Source organism: Gracilinanus agilis, chromosome 2 (assembly GCF_016433145.1).
Source record: "Gracilinanus agilis isolate LMUSP501 chromosome 2, AgileGrace, whole genome shotgun sequence".
NCBI lineage: Eukaryota > Metazoa > Chordata > Mammalia > Didelphimorphia > Didelphidae > Gracilinanus > Gracilinanus agilis.
The window spans coordinates 354,376,215-354,394,711 of NC_058131.1; the positions used below are offsets into that span (position 1 = coordinate 354,376,215).

Genomic DNA, 18,497 nt, shown 5'->3' on the forward strand with positions numbered 1-18,497 from the left:
TAACTCTGTGAGGATGGGCATGTACATACCTGTTCCCTGAGAGGAGGTGGTAAGTGATGTGTCCTCGGAACTCAGTATCAGGGTCTGTGGCCTAGATGAACATATCCCAGGCTATCATCAATTAGCCAAATCTCCCTCACCTTATTGCCCAATGGCTCCCAACCTCTATTCCTGGGGAGCTAGAATATGCCCAGAAAAGGGTGACCAGGATACTGAAAAGATTGGAGATCATATCATATGTTGGTCAACTGATGGAACTAAGAAGTAGACTTGAAGTAAGAGGGACCTATTTGTGGTCTTCAAATATCTGAAAGTCTGCTCTCATTTTGCTTGGCACCAGAGATCAGGGGTAGATTTCTCTTCTTGAGAAACAACATTTCCTAACAAGTAGTGCTGACCCAAAGTAGAATCAACTGCTTCAAGAGGGAGGGATTTACCCATCACTGGAGGTTTTCAAGAGATGACTGGATGACCACTTATTAGAGATATTATAGAGGGGATTTCTGCTTAGGGAGGACGTCATCAACATGTTCTCTGGGGCCCCTACAGATCTGATATTCAGTGATTCTGAGTCTGATTCTACCTGTGTTCCTTTCTGAGTCTATTCGTCTCTCTTTTTCTCTGTCTCCCTGCTTCCTTTCCATCTGTCACTCTCATTCATTCAGACAGACAGACACACCTACATTTGTACATTCTTTCTCCTGGCTTTTGCTTTCTCTCTCCCATATGCTGCTCCATGCTTCTCATATATAGACACTCTGAGAAACACTGATTTTTCCCCCCATAACTCAAAATACTAGCCCAGGTTAGCCCCAGGAATTGGGGAAGTCCTTTCCTCCTATCTATCCTCTAGCCCAGGGAGCCCCTGGTTCTTCTTTCCCATCCCTCACCTGGATGTCCTTGGTAACCACCGTGCCATTCGGGCAGTGCTCATATACATAGAGAGTATACTGGGTCTTATTGAACTCAGGTGCATGGTCGTTAATATCTTCCACATGGATGGTTACCTGGGCAGTGGAGGCCTTGTGGCTTTCGACATCAGTGGCTATGACCTATCTCAGAAGAGACAAGTATTAAGGAGGCAGCACAGTGAAGGAGAAAGGGCACCACATTTGTAGACAGAAAGACCCAGATTCTAAAAGCAACTCTGTTATTTACTTAGCAGTGTGACCTTGGGAGGCTCACTCCCCCTTTCTTGGCATCGATTATCCCCTTTTTGTAGAATGGGGGTAGGGATGTATCAAATGGTCTCTAAGGTCTGTTTTAGTTGGTGCCCTCTGCCCACTAAGTAATCCCACCATCTCTCACCTCTACCTCCATTGTTTGCTTTTTCTCAAAATCCACAAGGTTAGACTGCCAGACTAACACTTGCACCTCTCCTGTGTTCACCACCCTTTCAGGTGACACGATAAAAGCCATGTGGTCAGGGCCAGTCAGGGACAGTGAGAAAGTGCCATTGAGGCCCTGGAAACAAGAAAGATATAGGTTCTGTTAGTTATGGTTCCCTTCCAGAAGCCAGACTTTCCTTATTTAATAATGAGAGTAAAGCATCTTACTACAATTCAATTAAGCAGCCATATACTCCCATTTACCCCAGTATCTAAGCCACTACCATTTACCATTGTCTATCCCATCCAACTCCCACCCAACACCATTTACTATTATCCATGTTTATCCATTCTCATGGTGCTCCATAAAACTTCCATCTGTTTCCAACCATCACTATCTACCTCAACAAGGAGTCTTCAGCTGGTTCCCAAAGATCTCACCCCTCCCCTGACTTGCTGCATGGTTTCACATGAAGGGAATGGTTAGCAGTCAGAAGAGGGGCAGGGAGCTCCATGAAAAAGACCTCAAGGTGGAAACAGAAGGAAGCATGTGTACCGTTGGGCTGGCAGCATGAGACAGTGCGTACCTTGTCTGGATCATAAGCCACCATGGACAGGTTGCTAATTGGTACCCTGGTGGAGGAGTGCTCAGCCACATAGCCACTAAAAGTGGTTACCGTCTTGTCATCAGAGAAATCACAGGCAGGCAAGATGCAGTTGTAGAATTTAGGGGAGTGATCATTAACATCTGTCACCCGTATGGTCACCCATGTCCTGGCCTTAGCCTCTTGCCCATAAATGTTGAGATGGATTTCTGTGGCCTGCAGACAAAAAAAAGGAGAGGCTTAGGGAAGGCAGAACAGGAGGCAGTGAAAGTTGACCACAAAGTGGCCAAGTAATGAATTCTTCTGGACAGGTGACTCATTTGTGTCGGTGCAATAAAGTTCCCATACCGGTGGGATCATGGATCATACATTCAGAGATGGAAGCCAGCTTTTTGCCTGCCTAGGCTTTCAACTCTTTTTCTACCCTCCTGTTTTCCTTGGTAACCTCTTCTGCACAACACTCATTTCTTCCAAAATTATCATTGACCCCCAATTTCTTTGGAGATAAAAAGTTCTAATTCCTTAGCCTGGCATTCAAGATATTCCACAAACTATACCAATCCTACCTGTAGCTTTATCTCTTATTACTCCCCACCATGAACTATATTCTACAGTCAGCAAATTAATACATATTTATTAAGTACTTATTGTGTATCAAGCACTCTGCTAATACTGGGGGTACAAACAAAGGCAGAAAAAATAGTCCCTACTCTCAAGGAGCTCCCCATCTAATGGGGTAGACAACATACAAACAACTACGTACAAACAAGATATTGACAAAATTAATTGAAGATATGGGCATCTCGATGGCAGCCAAGACAAACAACTGAACAATGACGATTACAATGAATTCATCAACAAGGGCATGGAGGAGGGTGGCGCTTGCATTAACAGGCATCAAGAAAGGCTTCATGAAGAAGGGAAGAGTATAGCTAAGACTGGAAAGAAATCAGAGTTTCCAGGAGGTAGAAATGAGGACAGAGAGAATTCCAGGCATAGGGGACAACCAGTGAAAATGCTCATCTCTGGAGAGGGAGGTCTTGTTTGAGGAAGAACAAGGAGGCCAATGGGTTTCTTCAGTAAACTAAACAACTCTCTGCCTTTAGGATACATTGTGTTTTCTAAAACTTTTATGATTCAATGTGAAAAGAGCCCTGTAATTGTAGTCAAAGGACCCAGATTTAAAGGAAATGCTGTCATTTATTATTTGTCTAACACTGGACAACTCATGTGTCCTCTTTAAGGCTTGTTTTCTTCAACTACAAAAATGAAAATTTTGGACTAGATGGCATTCAATATTGCTTCCACCTCTAAATCTATAAGCATCCATTGTTTCTTCCTGACTTCATCCTTTTCTCATGCTATTCTCTATGCCTGGGATTCCTCTGTCTTCCTTCTTCAGCTATTGAATTCTAATGCATTTACCATGTGATATTCTATATTACAGTTATCTATGTTCTATCTCCCTACTTCAAGAGGACAGGGACCCCAAACATAGATGGAAAAGGTTAAAGATAAAACAGACAATTTTGGTTATGTAAAATTGAAAATGTTTTGCATACACAAAACAAATGCAACCAAAATTAGAAGGGAAACAAGTAATGGGGGGTGGGGAGATCTTTGTAGCAAGTTTCTCCAATAATAGTCTCATTTCCAAAATGTATAGTGAACTGATTCAAATTCATAAGAAGAGTTATTTCTCGGTTGATAAATGGTCAAAGGCAGTTTTCTAAGTGAGAAATTCAAGCTATCTGTGTAAAAAATGTTCCATATCACTAATAATTTTTAAATGCAAATTAAAACAGATAGGAATTTCCACCTCATCTATAAGCCTGGCAAAGTTGACCAAAAAAAATGGAAAATGAGAAATGCAAGAAGGGCTTCAGAGAAACAGATGCTTCGATGCACTTTTGGTAGAGGAGTAAATTAATCCAGCCATTCTGGAAAGCAATTTGCCCAGAAAGTTAGTAAACCATGCATAGCCTTTGACCCCACATTGCTGCTACTAGGCCTATACCCCAAAGAGAACAAAGAAAAAGGTAAAGGATCTAAATACACAAAAATATTATAGTAGCTCTTTTCATAGTGGCAATGAACTAGAAACTAAGGGGAATTGGGTGAACAACAATTGAAGAATAGATGAAGAAATTATAGCAAATTAACATAATGGAATATTATTGAAATGATGAAAGGGTTGCCTCCTGTGAAACATAAAAAGACTTGTATGGATTGATGTAGAATAAAGAGATCAGAACCAGAAGAACAGTTCAGACAATAACCACATTGTAAAGATGAACAACTTGGAAAGACTTAATTAAGAACAATGACCAATCACCATTCCAGAGGACCAGTGATGAAGCTTGCTGTGCTCCTCCTGACAGAAAGATGATGAACTCAGGGTACAGACTGAAATTTTTTTTTTCTGGACGTGGACGATATGGCAATTTGTTTTGCTTAATTATGAATATTTGTCACAAGGATTTTTCCCCTCTTCTCTTTTTTCCAGTAGGGGGAGGAGAAGATGGGAGAGAAAGAAAATAGACTTTTGCTTATTGGGAAAAAATAATTTAAAAAAGAGAGAACTGGGACCACATCTCATCTAAATCATTCCCAGCCCCCACCATAGGGATCCACAGGATGTAATCACATAATGAATGTTTATTTATTTGAATTGTTGATTATGATGTTTGGGGAGAATGTTGTTGAGATTTTTAAAATTTTTTAAATTACCCTTCTGAGGACACATATTTTTAAAAAATATAGGTCTATTCCTTTTATTTTCTTTCAGTTGAAAAAAATTCCCACAATTGTTTTCTGATATTTTGTGATCCAAATTCTCTCCCTCTCTCCTTCTCCTTCCTCCTCCATGAGATAGTAAATAATCTGATACAGGTTATACCAGTGTTGTCATGCACTACATATTTCCATGTTCCCTATGTCATGAAAGAAGACATATATTGCACATTATTATTATTTATTATTATTATTCCTGTTGACTCCTTAGGAGCATAGGGCCGCAACCATCTCACGCCAGCGGACTCTGTTCTGGGCAACTTCCCCCAGCTGGGCCCATGTCATTCCGACTGTTTTTGTTTCATTTTCGGCAGATCTTCGCCAGGTCTGTTTTGGTCTTCCGACTTTCCTCCTCCCTGAAGGGTTCCAGCTCAATGCTTGTCTGGCTACGTTGTCTTCCGGTTTTCGTAGCATATGTCCTATCCATCTCCACTTACGTTTCTTTATGTCCTGACTAATGGGATACTGGATTGTTCTTTCCCAGAGTCTGGCATTGGAGATCTTTTCAGGACATCTGATGTTCAAGATGTGGCGTAGACATCTATTAACAAAGACCTGGAGTTTATTGGTGTTAGCGCTCGTCACTCTCCAGCTTTCTGATCCACATAGGAGGACGGCCTTTACGTTGGTATTGAAGATTCGGAGCTTAGTGACGAGGGACAGTGCTCTGGAGGTCCAGACAGGCCGCAGGGTGTTAAATGCCTGTCTGGCTTTGTTGATTCGGTTTCTGATGTCCTCATCTGCTCCGCCGTCCTTACTGACTATGCTACCCAAATAGGTGAAGTGGTCCGTCTCCTTATATTGCACATACGAAGAAAAATTCATAAAGGAAATAAAGTGAAAAATGGCATGCTTCAGTCTGCATTCAGACCCCAACATCTCCTTCTATGGTGGTGGATAGCAGTTTTCATCATGAAAGATACACACTCTTAATAAATGTTAAATGAATGGATGAATGAAAGTATGTTTCCAGCTTGCCAGTAGTTCATTTTTGCATTAGTTCATTCTGCTTAGTCACCCAGATTCAAAGGATGGACTTTGCAAATGGGCTTCATACGACAGAAAGTCTAGAGAAAACAGAAGTGTTGAATCACACAGCCCTGGGTCTTTATCCCAGGATTCCTTGATTTGACCAGCCTGCATTCTTGGGTTCAGGACACCTGCTTTCATCTAACCTGTGCTAAGCCTGGCCTGAGTGTGTAGCATTGCCCTTTAGCATCACTACTCCCAACTCTAAGGTTCTTCTTCCCCTCCAAAGAAGGAAGCAGGGTAGAAGGAAGCTGCCCCCACCCATGTGCTATGGGCCAGTCTTCCATGTTTGCAAGTCTGTCACTACCTCAGAAATACACAGCTCAAATCCCACCCCCAGAGAAATATTCTCAAGTAGCTAGTTAGCACAGTAGAGAGTCAGACCTGAAGATGGGAGGTCCTGGGTTCAAATTTGACCTCAGCCATATAGCACTTATGTTATTGTTGAGTCTTTTTTTCAGTTGTAGATAAGGAGGCAAATATAGAAAGCATTTATTTTTATTTTTTTAAACCTTTACTTTCTGTCTTGGGATTGATACTAAGTGTTGGTTCCAAGGAATAAGAGCCCTAAGGGCTAGGCAATTAGGGTTAAGTGACTTGTCCAAGGTCACACAACTAGGAAGTGTCTGAGGTCAGATTTGAACCCAGGACTTCCCTTCTCTATGTCTGGTTCTTCATGACTCCATTTGATGTTTTCTTTGCAAAAATACTGGAGTGGTTTGTCATTTCCTTCTCCAGCTCATTTAACAGAGGAGGAAACTGAGGCAAAAAGAGTAAGTGATTTGCCCAGGATCATACAACTAGTAAATATCTGAGACCTCGTTTGAACTCAAGAAGATGAGTTTTTCTGTCTCCAAGATGGGCATTTGAATACTCACTTCACCACCTAGATGCTTCCATCTATAATCATACATACCTATAGATAGTGCCCACTTCACAGATACAGAGAGATGTAGAGGGAGAAGAGGGAAAAGGAGGGAAAGGAAGGCGAGAAAAGAGAAAAGGATTCCAGGAGCCAGAACTCCAGTTAGAACTGGGTGAAATCTGTGTCCCTTCTTCATCTATGAGCTCACCGTGACCTCCAAGTGCACCTCTTCATCCTCATCTAGCAGTAGTTCTCGATCCAAAGAATGGTTCACAGTGATGACTCCAGTCTGCTCATTGATGGCAAACCAAGGCCTTGTAGAGTCTGAGTAAGAAAATTGAGATGAGGGGCTGGGGGGGGGACTGGCAAGCTGAAAGCTATACTTCTATTCCCAAACCAAGGAAACTCCCCAAGAGAGAATCATAGGCATGGCTCCTGAAGCCAAATTTAAGATCCCGGGGATATTGGGAAGATACTCTGCTATTAACTAGTTCTGTGACTTCAAGCAAGTCATTTATCTTCTCTAAATCTCAATGGTTTTAACTCTATGATCCTCTGAAATCTTCTGTGCTCCCCCCCTTTCCATTACACTCCCTTTCTCCAGAGAGGAGGAAGAAACAGACAAAGGAAAAGATGTAAAGGAAAGAGGAAGAAAGAAAAGGAAGACCCAGCAGGCCCATCGCCTTCTCACTAGAGATAGAGAATTTGACTGGATCGTTGATGCCTTTGTCTCCATCCATAGTCTTTAAGGTCAACACTGAGGTGCCCTGGAAGGAGAGGCCACAAGCCTGATTAGAAGGGAGGTTCCAAGGAATATTTAGACCACCATATATACCTTACCCGATCCCAGGACCCCTCTCCCCACCTCCCAGCCCTGCCTCACCAAGGGGGCATCTTCTCCTACTGAAGCTGTATAAGGCTCCTGGAGAAACTGTGGGTCCAGATCTGGAAGATCAATCACTGTAATAGTCAGGAAGACTGTTTGAGAACACAGTGTGTTGTTCTTGTCTTGGTCCTGTAAAAAATGGCACCGAAGGTTTGTGTGTGTGTGTGTGTGTGTGTGTGTGTGTGTGTGTGTGTGTGTGTTTATGTGTGTGTGTGAGAGAGACTTTCTTAATTAATTCTACCTTCTCCCCTTCCTTCTCTCTCCCTAGCTCCCCAACCAGAACTTTATAATCAAGTCCTAGGAAGGTCCCTTTCCCCTTCCCCAACAGGAAATCCCCCCTCTTCCTAGAAAGGCCCTTTCCCCCTCAACCCCAGGAAGTCCTCACTCCATCCCCAAGAAGTTTCCCTTTCCCTAGACCAGAGTCTGCTCTCACACAAGACTGCAGTTTCAGTTGATAGAACATGCTTTTGTTGTTGTAGCTGAGAGGACCTTCAAGGAAGATGGTGCCATTGGACCGGATGGAGAAGAGCTTCTGATTTTCTGGAGTGTTGGGAATAACCTGACATGGGGTGGGGATAGAGATAGAACAAGGTTGCTGAGCCCAGTCACCACAGGGCAAGGACAGGCCGTTGTTCGGGGCCCTAAAGGACAGATGGCCTGGATCCAGTGGAATCAGCTCTGAGACTTCCCAAAGATTCTGGTCTTTCTTTCCTTCTTCCTCCAGAAACTCATCATCTCTGGTTCTACTCTATTATGTTGATAATGTTGCCATCCTTTACATAACAGCTCCCACCCAACACATTTCCCTCCATCTCTTCCATCAGGTCTTAGGAATCTCTGAAGCTAAGCAGGGAGCCATAGTCAATTCCTCCCTCTTCCAACTGGTAACCACTCTCACTGCCCCCACTGAATCCAAGCTATTAGAGACCCAATTGGAAATGTTGAAGTCCCATATACTCTCCAGCTGGAACTAAGACAAGAACATACCCGTTCTGATTACAATCATATCTAACCAGCTAACCTAACTAGGTCTTGGACCTGGAGGACAACAGTGGGGGATTTCCCCCCCAGTATTTATCTTTTTCCCAGATTTCACCTTGGCACCTCTCTTTGTCTAAACTTCCTCGGAGTGCAGTTATCCCAGTCCAGTTTCAGTGGGATCTCTTTCCTGGAACCTATCCCCATAATCAGGGTAGGAGCAAGGAAACACGACATCTGCTTCCTGGCATGAATGAATCTGAAGTTGGATTGCCCTCTGCTCCAGCCCCAGGCCCACCATTCTCCACTGCTGAATTTAATCCACACACTGTGATTCCTATGGCTCTGACCCTGGTACCCAGTTTACTCCCTCTCCTCTGACCCTGGGCTGAAGATGAGTATGTTTGACCAAGAGGCCAAACTCTGCCAATGACTTGCCATGTGACTGGCCAGCCCTTTCCCCTCCCTGTGCCTCAGTTTCTTCATCTGTATATTAAAGAGGTCCAAGGGTCTCTAAGGTTCTTTTTAGCTCTAAATCCTCTACCCAGTATTCAAGTCTGGGCAAGCCACTTAATTGGATTAGCTACTTCTCTAAGGTCCTGAGTTTGTGACTTTATGAGTGATCTTCCCCTCAGAGTCAGAGAGCAAAGATAAAATTAGCATGTGAGAGGTGTAAACATCCTTAGAACATAAAATTTAGAATGTCTGACTGGGGATGGACCTTAGAGACCATTTAATCCAACTCCTTCATTATACAAATGGAGAAAGGAAAGCTCAGGAGGCAGCTTGCTTCTTCCCTGAGAATGAGTGGCAGAGGGGGATGCGAGAGCCCAACTCCATTTCTCCTGAGCTGTTCCGTTTCTCCCACCAGATACCCCTCCTTCTTCCCTGCCCACTCATAGCCCCGAAATTGTCCAATGAAGAGAGGAGGGACATTTCCCACTGCCTCTTCCCCTTCCACACCCCAGGATTGGTCCCACCTAGTTTCGTGGGAAGACACTGCCCTCTTGTGGCCACATAAAGAGCAATCCTGCTTCCAGGTTCTAGGGCAGACCCTAACTTCTGGATCATGGAGGGGGTCAGAAGATTCCTGTTGTCCCATGGATCCATAGCCCATGAATGACCCTCCACGCTAGGTGATCTCAGAGCACTGACATGACTTTGCTCCCTGCCTGACTCACCTCAAGAATGGTGTAGTTCACCAAGCCACCAAGCCCTGTGTCGGGGTCTTCTGCTCTTACTGTGTAAACCTGGGAGCCCACAGGCAGAGTCTATAACATAGAGAAGAGAAGGATCAGGAGCTTTAGCGACTGGACACTCTACTCTCTACTCCTAGATCGGCTCAAAACCCCACTCCTGGGGACCTGGGTCACCTTCCCGGCATGGGGACAGGAGCAGATAAGGGCTCAGGCTTCCTCAGTTTCCAAGACCTGAAGATTTCTCACTAAAGCATCCTGATGCTCAGTAACCAAATCCAGAAATGTCTCCTTTCTTGCTTGAAGGCTCCAGGTCTGAGATCCTCCAACCAGGTCTCTAGGGCTGGCCCAGGACCAAAGGGACCAATAGGTCTTTGGAGGCCAAACTCATGGAGAGGGGAGGGTTGGAAGGATATTTCTTCATTGCTGCTCAGAAATCCTTCTTTTTTACTGCACGTGAGTTATTTCAAACCTCAAACCTCCTTCTCTCCCTCAAGCCCTCAAGCCTCCCTCACTTTTCCTTCCTTTACTCCTAGTAGATCTCACTTCTTACTTCACTGAAAGCAAATTCATTATACTTAGATCTCATCTCCTCCATCTACACACATGTTCACGGATCCTCTCCTTCCTTCAAGTCTCAGAGGTGTCACCCCTCTTCACTAAGATTAACTTCTCTTCCTGTACCCTTAATTAAATTCCCTCCCACTTCCTTCAGAACCTTAATCTGTCAATCATGCCCTCTTTCTCCTGCTTCTTCAAGCTCTCCTCATCTGGCTCCTTCCCTTTATCCCATAGACATATCCCAGCAGCCTTAATCCTAAAAAAAAGGAAAAAAAATATTTTTTCTATACCCTACAACCTTCTTAAGCTGTTGAACCTCCTCCCTATCATTGGGAGTCTCTTAGAAAGTGTGGTCTTTGCATTCTGCCTCAGTCTACCCACTGTTTTCAGCCTTTGCAATCTAGCTTTTATCCTTTTTTAAAAACCTTTACCTTCTGTCTTAGATTGACACAAATATCAGTTCCAGGGCAGAAGAGTGGTAAGGGCTAGGCAAATGGAGCTAAATGGCTTGCTTAGGGTCCCACAGGAAGTGATTAAGGTCATATTTGAACCCAGGTCCTCCCAACTCCAGGCGTGGCTCTCTATCCACTGAGTAACCTAGCTTGCTCCTCTTCTTGTTCTTACTATTTAACTAAAATTGCTCTCTCCGAGGTGTCTGAGAACCCCTTGTTGATCAAATCCAATCCTCTTAGGGGCCAGAGATATATCCTCTAAGTCCACATCTTCCTCTTCAAAGTATCTGATTCACAACCACCCCCTCCTGGATGCTCTCTCTTCCTTTTTCTTTTATAATATTGCCTTCTCCTGGTTCTCCTCCTCTCTCTCCTATGGTTCCACCTCTGCCTCTGAAACTAATACTTCCTCCTCCTCCATCCTTAGAACACTTTTCCAAAGTGCCAGTGTTTAATCAAGTTCTCATTTCTTGATAATTTCATCTACTTGCACAACTTCAATGTTCACTTATGTGTTGATAACCAAGTATACAATCTCTCTCTAACCCTGACAACTGCCTGAAGATCAGTCCTCTATCTCTAACTGCCTGTTCAATATCTGAGCTTGGATATCACTATGTTCAAAACCGACCTCATCATCTTCCTTTCTGCCCTCCTTCCTGACTTCCTTATTTCTGTTTCCACCATCCTCATCATGTGGGCAGAAACAGTCTTTCTTCCCTTTATTCCATACATCTAATCGGTTACTGCGTTTTGTAGGCTCTAACACCATAGTAACTCTCATCCATCCCATCTTCCCTTAGGCTCATTGTCTCATACTAGTCTAGCTGGAGGGCAGCTAGGTGGAACCATAATTCACAGAATTCTGGACCTGGGGTCAGAAAGACTCATCCTCCTGAGTTCAAATCTGGTCCGAGACACTTCTTAGCTGTGTGACACTGAGTAAGTCACTTAACCCTGTTTACCTCAGTTTCCTCATCTGTCAAATGAGCTGGAGAAGGAAATGGCAAACCACTGCAGTATCTTTGCCAAGAAGTCCCCAAATGGGATCATAGAGTAGGACTGAAAATGACTGAATATAACAATAGTAGAATTAGGAACATCTGAGGACAATTAATCCAATCTTCATATTTTACAGATGGGAAAACTGAGGCCCACAAATTGACTTGCTCAAGGTTATAAAGAATTAGTAGCAGGGACTAGAACCTATGCCTAAGTTCTGGTCTAGTGAACTTTCCTTTCTCTTGTAATGCCCACCTCATGAGCTTAATTCATGTTCTTATCACTGCTCACCTAGATTACTGAAATAATCTCCTAGTTGGTAATTCTCCTTTTACTATTTCATTAAATGTGGCATCAAGAGACCTAACTTGGAGTCTAGACTGCCACTGACATCATATGACTGTGGGCAAGTCACTTCATCTCTCTGACTTGTTTTTCTCATCAGGAAAGTGGGAATAATAATACTTATCGATCTCTCACGAGGTACTTTACAAATTTTAAATTATCATCCTACATATGATGTCCCAAGGAAGGAACTGAACATAAACTCCAGGGTGGCAAGAATAATTTCTAATCCTTCTCTGTCTCAACAGGACCAGCACCATTACTTTTATTAAGCCCACAAATTGCAAAAACCCAATGTGGTCCTTTGCTCACCTTGGTCCTGATTTCAGATCCTGGCTCTCAATCTGCCTGATCCAGATTTATGACCTACGTCAGTGATGATAAACCTCTGGCATGGGTGCCAAAGATGGCATGAAGAGCACTCTCTGTGAGCCACCTTCCCCATGCCCCCAGTTAGTTACTAGAAAGGCAGAGGGACTCCAGCAGAGCTGCTCCCCTTTCCCTCTCCACCTCACCTGGCAACATTTTTTCTCATCCCCTACCCCTCTGCCTAGCAGCCAATGGGAGCACACAGAGGGTAAGGTGAGTGACTCACAGGGGCAAAACTAGAGGGGAGCAGAGCACTCTAGCCACTCCCCTCCTCCCTCTCTACATTCACTGAGGACATTCCTCACTTCACCGTTCCAATGGGAGCGCTTTCTCCCCTGTGTGGGGTAAGTGGGGGGGGGGGAGTCAGTGCCTGCCAGGCACTCACTGGGAGAGTGGGGCACGGCACTCCATCTCTAAATGGTTAGCCATCACTCACCTATGTGGTCCAAACCCTAGTCCTCTCTGCTTGGTTCTAACTTTAAATCCTAACCTCCTTGGTCCTGACCTTTATACTACAAATATCCCACTGCACCAAACCTGGAGATGGGAGCAACTGGGTTCAAATCTGACTGCAGGCATTTCCTAGCTATGTGACCCTGGAAAAGTCACTTATCTCCAATTGCCCAGCCCTTACTGCTGCATTGGAACTATTACGTAGTATTGATTCTAAAACAGACAAAAAGGGTTGTGGTTTTTTTTTAATCCTGCTGCCCTCCAAGATGGCTGAGTTCATAACACATGCTACCTCATTGATACTAGTAGAATAGGGTGTATCCTGGAAAACTGGCTGATTGTCATTTCTGTCTTGCACGATGACTTGTAACTGCTTCTGCACCTTTATGAGGGAAAAAGAGGCTCACATTAGACTGTATAATCCCTAGAGGTAAAAAAACATTTTATTTTCATATCTGTATCCCCAAAAGTGAATATGATGCTTTGGATATAGCAAGTTCTTAATAAATATTGACTGACTTGGTTTAATTCTCAGAACTGCCTAAACATGGCACAGAATCTTCCCGAAGTTCAGAAGAGCTAGGCTCCCTATGCACGAGTACACAATCTGATAGGTCTAGCTGAGTGAGGAAAGGGCATAGTTGAGCCCATTCCTAACCATCCTGGATCTGGGGGGTAAGAAGAGAAGAAGAAAATGCCAATTACTGTCATAAAAAGCCTGAAGCTTTAGGAGACAGGTCAAGCAAGACAAATGAGCTGACAAAGCTTTCAGTTTCACTTTGACAATCTGTATGGATGTTAAATGACTTCCTGTCCTGAGTCTCATATCAAGTAACTCATATTTCCTCCTATTTCAGACCAGGTGTATTTCAGCGATCCTCAGACATCCTGGTACCAACCCAGTCTGTCTCTTGTTTAATTCTTGCTCACCTCCCAAATATGAGCTTTTTCTGCCCCAATTGAAGATTCTCCTTTCTTCGACCTGAGGTTTGCCTAACCTGTTGATCACACCTATGGGAAAATAGGACACTGGACCCAGAAGTTGCCTATGTTCTAAATTAGCCCTCTGGAGCTCCTAACCCAATTCTCCAAGCTCTAGGTATTCTCTAACATACCTCTGGATTTGTATGGTCCCAAACAGAGATGGTGACGGAAAAAAGGAACAATGTCTGTGGAAAAAAAGGAAGGGAAGGGTGATGCAAAGCTGACCTAGTGTGGATCCATTGAGCTGAACCAGATTTCAGAAGGTGGAGCTATGAAGGGTTGCCTATACAGTGCCCACATTCTTAATCATACTGGATCCTTAGTTTCTTGCTCCAGCCTCAACTCCTCAAGTTACCAGACGTGGCCCATTCCTACCCAGATCTATTCATACTCCTATGCTTTCTCCCATAATCCCCATTCTGTGCCCTCTCACCATGGCTATGTCATGCCCCAAGAACCTATATCCTCTGCTCAGATCATCCTCTACCCAGATTTACTGAACTATGTATCTGAATTTGTCATCTCTCTACCTGCTACCTTGGTTTTCAGTGTAGACTATTCTTGTTTTAGGATTATAGATTTATAGCAAGAGGGGGTTCTAGAGATCATCTAGTCCAGTGTCATCCATCATCTTACAAGTGAGGAAATTGAGGTGTAGAGATTTCAATTAAATTAAATAACTTGACCAGGGTTATACATCTAACAATTATCTGGGGTGTTTTAATGGCAAGTTTCTCAGATAAAGACCTAATTTCTCTAATATATAGAGAACTCCAATATATAAAGTCAAATATATAAGGACATGAATCATTCCCCAGTTGATAAATGGTCAAAACATATAAACAGGCAGTTTTCAGAAGAAGAAATCAAAGTTATCTATAGTCATGTGAAAAAATGCTCTAATTCATTATTAATTAGAAAATGCAAATTTAAATAGTTCTGAAGTGACACCTTACATGTATCAGAATGATCAGTAGGACAGAAAAGGAAAATTACAAATGTTGGAAGGGATGTGCAAAATTTGGGACGGAGTTGTGAACTGATCCAACCATTCTGGAGAACACTTTGGAACTATGCCCAAAGGCCTATAAAGCCATGCTTAAATTTTGACCCAGAAATACCACTGCTGGGTCCATATCCCAAAGAGCACAAAGAAAAACAAATAGGGCCTACATATACAAAAATATTTATATCAGCTCTTTTTGTGGCAAAGAATTAGAAATTGAGGGGATGCCCATCAATTGGGGAATGGCCAAACAAATTGTGGTAGATGATTGTGATGGAATACTAGCGTGATATAAGAAATGAGGAGCAGAATTGCTTCCAAAAAATCTGGGAAGACATAAAAACTGAAGCAAAGTGAAGTGAGCACACTAGGAGAACATCATACAGAGTAACAACAATATTGTACAATGTTCATCTGTGAATGACAGCCATTCTCAGCAATACAGTGATCCAAGACAGTTCTGAAGGACTTATAATAAAAAAAAATCTAACTCCAGAGAAAGAACTGATGGAACCTGAAACTAGATTGAAGCACTTTTTTCTCTATTTTTCTTGCTTTTTTGTTTTTGCAACATGACTAATATGCAAATATGTTTTGCATGATTTTACATGTATAACTGATATCAGATTTCTTACCTCTCAATAAGGGAGAGGGGAGAAAGAATTTGGAACACAAATTTTTTAAAAAGATAGATATTTAAAATAAATAAATAAATTTTAAAGCATCTAGGATGATGTTTAAACCTAGGTCTCCCTTACTTGAAGTGATACTACAACTTATGGTATAGCACCTTGCTCTGAGTCAACACTGTCCCTAGACCTAATGTCCTGTAAGCTATCTTTCCAGAAGATTCCCTTTCCTACTCCCTCCAGTTTCAGCCAATGATAACCTCCTCCCATCTTGTTCCATACTTTTACCTCATAGTCCAAAGGACTGCTCAGGGTCACCATCCCTGTGTCCTTATTGACAGCAAAGAAATAGGAATAACGGCCACTTATGTCATAGGTCAGGGGGTCTTTATCTGGGTCTGTAGCTGTAATCCAGAAAGCCACAGTACCTGCATTTGGAGACAGAACACACACACACACACACACACACAGAGTTTCCCTTAGAGTTGACCCCTGGGGCTGAGTGAGAGGCAGAGCATGGTCCTAGAAGAGCTTCTGGGAATGTCTAGGTTTTGCAGACATACATTCAAGGGTTATTCGGTTTAGAAAGAAACATGGAGGTCAACCTATTCTAGGACGTCAAGGCTAAGTTCAGCTTGAGAATAGGTACATACTTACTAAATGTGTATTGTTTGATGGTCTGATGTGATATTAGAATAAATAACGGGCTGGTAGAGACAGAAGGGACTCTGGAATATAGGATACCAGAGATGGAAAATGCTTTAGGCATCATCTAGTGCCCTAGATTTGATTCTAACTCCTAATTGTATAAGTGAGGCCCAGAGAAGGAAGACAACTTGCTCCAGGTGACACTTTGGGACAGTAGTATAGAAAGACTTGAACATGAGTCATTTGCTCTTTATTCTATTTCTCTTTCCCCTCCCCCAATCCTGTCTCCCTTTTGGGCAAAGAGAGGATCAGAGCAGAGCTTAACAGCAAAACTCTCAATTAACTGAAACCCTTAATTGTGCCCTTTCATGAGGATCCCCTCATGAAGAGGTTTCTGGGACAGGTACCTGGAGGGACACATTTAGAAATGATCTTTAGAAATCCTCAAATAAAAAAATAACAAAACAAATGCATGACAGTACAAGAAGCAGCTGGGGAGATGGGTTGTCAGAGAACACACCCTCAAATCCAGGATCTTGGTCAAGTCCTTTCCTTCTCTAGGTCTCAGTCTCCTAATCTGTAAATTGAGAGCTGAGCAGGATAGATAATTTTAAGGTCTCCTGAGACAAAAGTCTACTGTTTAGTATTTAAAGAGAAGAGATGATTTTGAGTCAACAGCTCAAGCCCAAATTGACATAGGCCTGAACCACTATCCCTTCTCTTCCAGGATAATTTCAGTCCCTCACTATAGGTCTGTGCCCAGGGCCAAGCTACCCACCTTGACACAACATGTACTCACCCTCAGGCATGTCCTCAGGCAGTGCAACCACGGTCATGTTAGAGGTGAAACTTGGAGCTGAGTTCCCATGCACTACAAAGGCAATACTGAGTCCTGAGCACTGAGTATTGAGTTCTGAGACCTGTGACCTGAGACTTTGCTCCCCAAGACCCAGTCTCCAACCCTGAGCGCTGATCCCAAAGCCCCAGACTCCAAGCCCAGCTTAACCTTCATCAAATCTCCAGCACTGAGTCTTTAGCACTGAGCCTCTCCCTCCCCAAATTCTACCCTTCAATCCTGAGCCCTGAGCCCTGGCACTGAGCTCTAACCTAAGATTCAGAATGCCCATGTCCCAGTCCCATGCCCTGCTCTGTGTCCTGATATCCTATCTGTCCTAAACTCCAGGCTGTGGCCATCCCCAGTTACCTGATCTTGATCCCCAGCCTCCACAAATCCCAACCTTCAGTCCTGATCCTAGTCCTGATCTTCTCATCAGCCTTGCTCCCTGAATCCCAGGTTCTTTTGCTCCTGACAGCACAAATCCTATCCCCAGCCATGATCATAATCCCGATTTTAATTCTATCTTCCCCTATCCCATAACTGCCCAAATCCCAGATCCCAAGCACAATTCTTTCAACCCCAGCTTTGGCATGCTCCCTTCCCTTGGGCATGGACACCACCCTCTCTTGTATACTCTTCAGTCTGAGCATGAGAATGAACCTATAGGAACTATTTGGCAGTGAAGGTTCTAGGACAAAATCCAAGTTCAAGTTTGAATCTCAAGACTAATGACAGTGCCACTTCCAGAAAGCCCTTAGATGGCTTAATAATTATGGACTTCTCAGGTTAACTTTCCTAGTCTGGCCATTGATTTTTCAGGGGCTCCATTGGACTACAGAGGGGAAGACCAATATGAGAATGGTTCCCCAGGCATCAGTATGTCACAAGCCCCAGATGATGATGTAGAAGAAGGGAACCAGATGGAAATTCCTACCAGAGACCATGAGACAGGACAGAAGGATCAGCAGGCTCCAGGCCATCCTGTCCTGGGGGCACCTGTTGAAAAGAAAAGTCTTCCATAAAGTCATCTGAACATAATTCCTTCTTCTGATCCCAACTGTACCACTGAGAGCAAGATGTCCTAAGCCTGGTATGCTCATTCTATCCCTCAAAGACACATTCATTCAATTTTGACTACAGTTTATCCATATTGTATTGTGAGTTTTGTATACTTATCCAAATCTGTGCCTAACTGAAACAACACTATATATTTGCTGTATCTTCTCCAAGATATTTTTTTTAACCCTTGTACTTTGGTGTATTGTCTCATAGGTGGAAGATTGGTAAGGGTGGGCAATGGGGTTCAAGTGACTTGCCCAGGGTCACACAGCTGGGAATTGGCTGAGGCCGAGTTTGAACCTAGGACCTCCTGTCTCTAGGCCTGACTTTCACTCCACTGAGCTACCCAGCTGCCCCCTTCTCCAAGATATTTTTAAGCAAGTTTCTTTTGTTAAATAAGTTCCACCAAAAATTCTAGAGGAAAATCCTTGTTTATCCTTTCAACTCAATTAAACATCAAATTAGAGATTT

General features: G+C 43.3%; 1 protein-coding gene across 1 annotated transcript in view; it reads right to left on the bottom strand.

The window, feature by feature from the left end:
* Positions 1-17,947, bottom strand: part of CDHR2 (cadherin related family member 2) — a 36,684-nt gene extending 18,737 nt beyond the window's left edge. The window contains exons 1-14 of the mRNA XM_044661641.1: positions 17,902-17,947; positions 16,929-17,000; positions 15,770-15,909; positions 13,978-14,031; positions 13,155-13,244; positions 9,666-9,755; positions 7,940-8,065; positions 7,504-7,635; positions 7,312-7,387; positions 6,829-6,944; positions 1,916-2,149; positions 1,309-1,464; positions 891-1,052; positions 30-91 (exon numbers count right to left, since the gene is read on the bottom strand). Coding sequence (XP_044517576.1) covers positions 30-91; positions 891-1,052; positions 1,309-1,464; positions 1,916-2,149; positions 6,829-6,944; positions 7,312-7,387; positions 7,504-7,635; positions 7,940-8,065; positions 9,666-9,755; positions 13,155-13,244; positions 13,978-14,031; positions 15,770-15,909; positions 16,929-17,000; positions 17,902-17,947 — 1,556 coding nt within the window. The remainder of the gene's footprint in view (positions 1-29; positions 92-890; positions 1,053-1,308; positions 1,465-1,915; positions 2,150-6,828; positions 6,945-7,311; positions 7,388-7,503; positions 7,636-7,939; positions 8,066-9,665; positions 9,756-13,154; positions 13,245-13,977; positions 14,032-15,769; positions 15,910-16,928; positions 17,001-17,901) is intronic.
* Between the last annotated feature and the right edge of the window lie 550 nt (positions 17,948-18,497).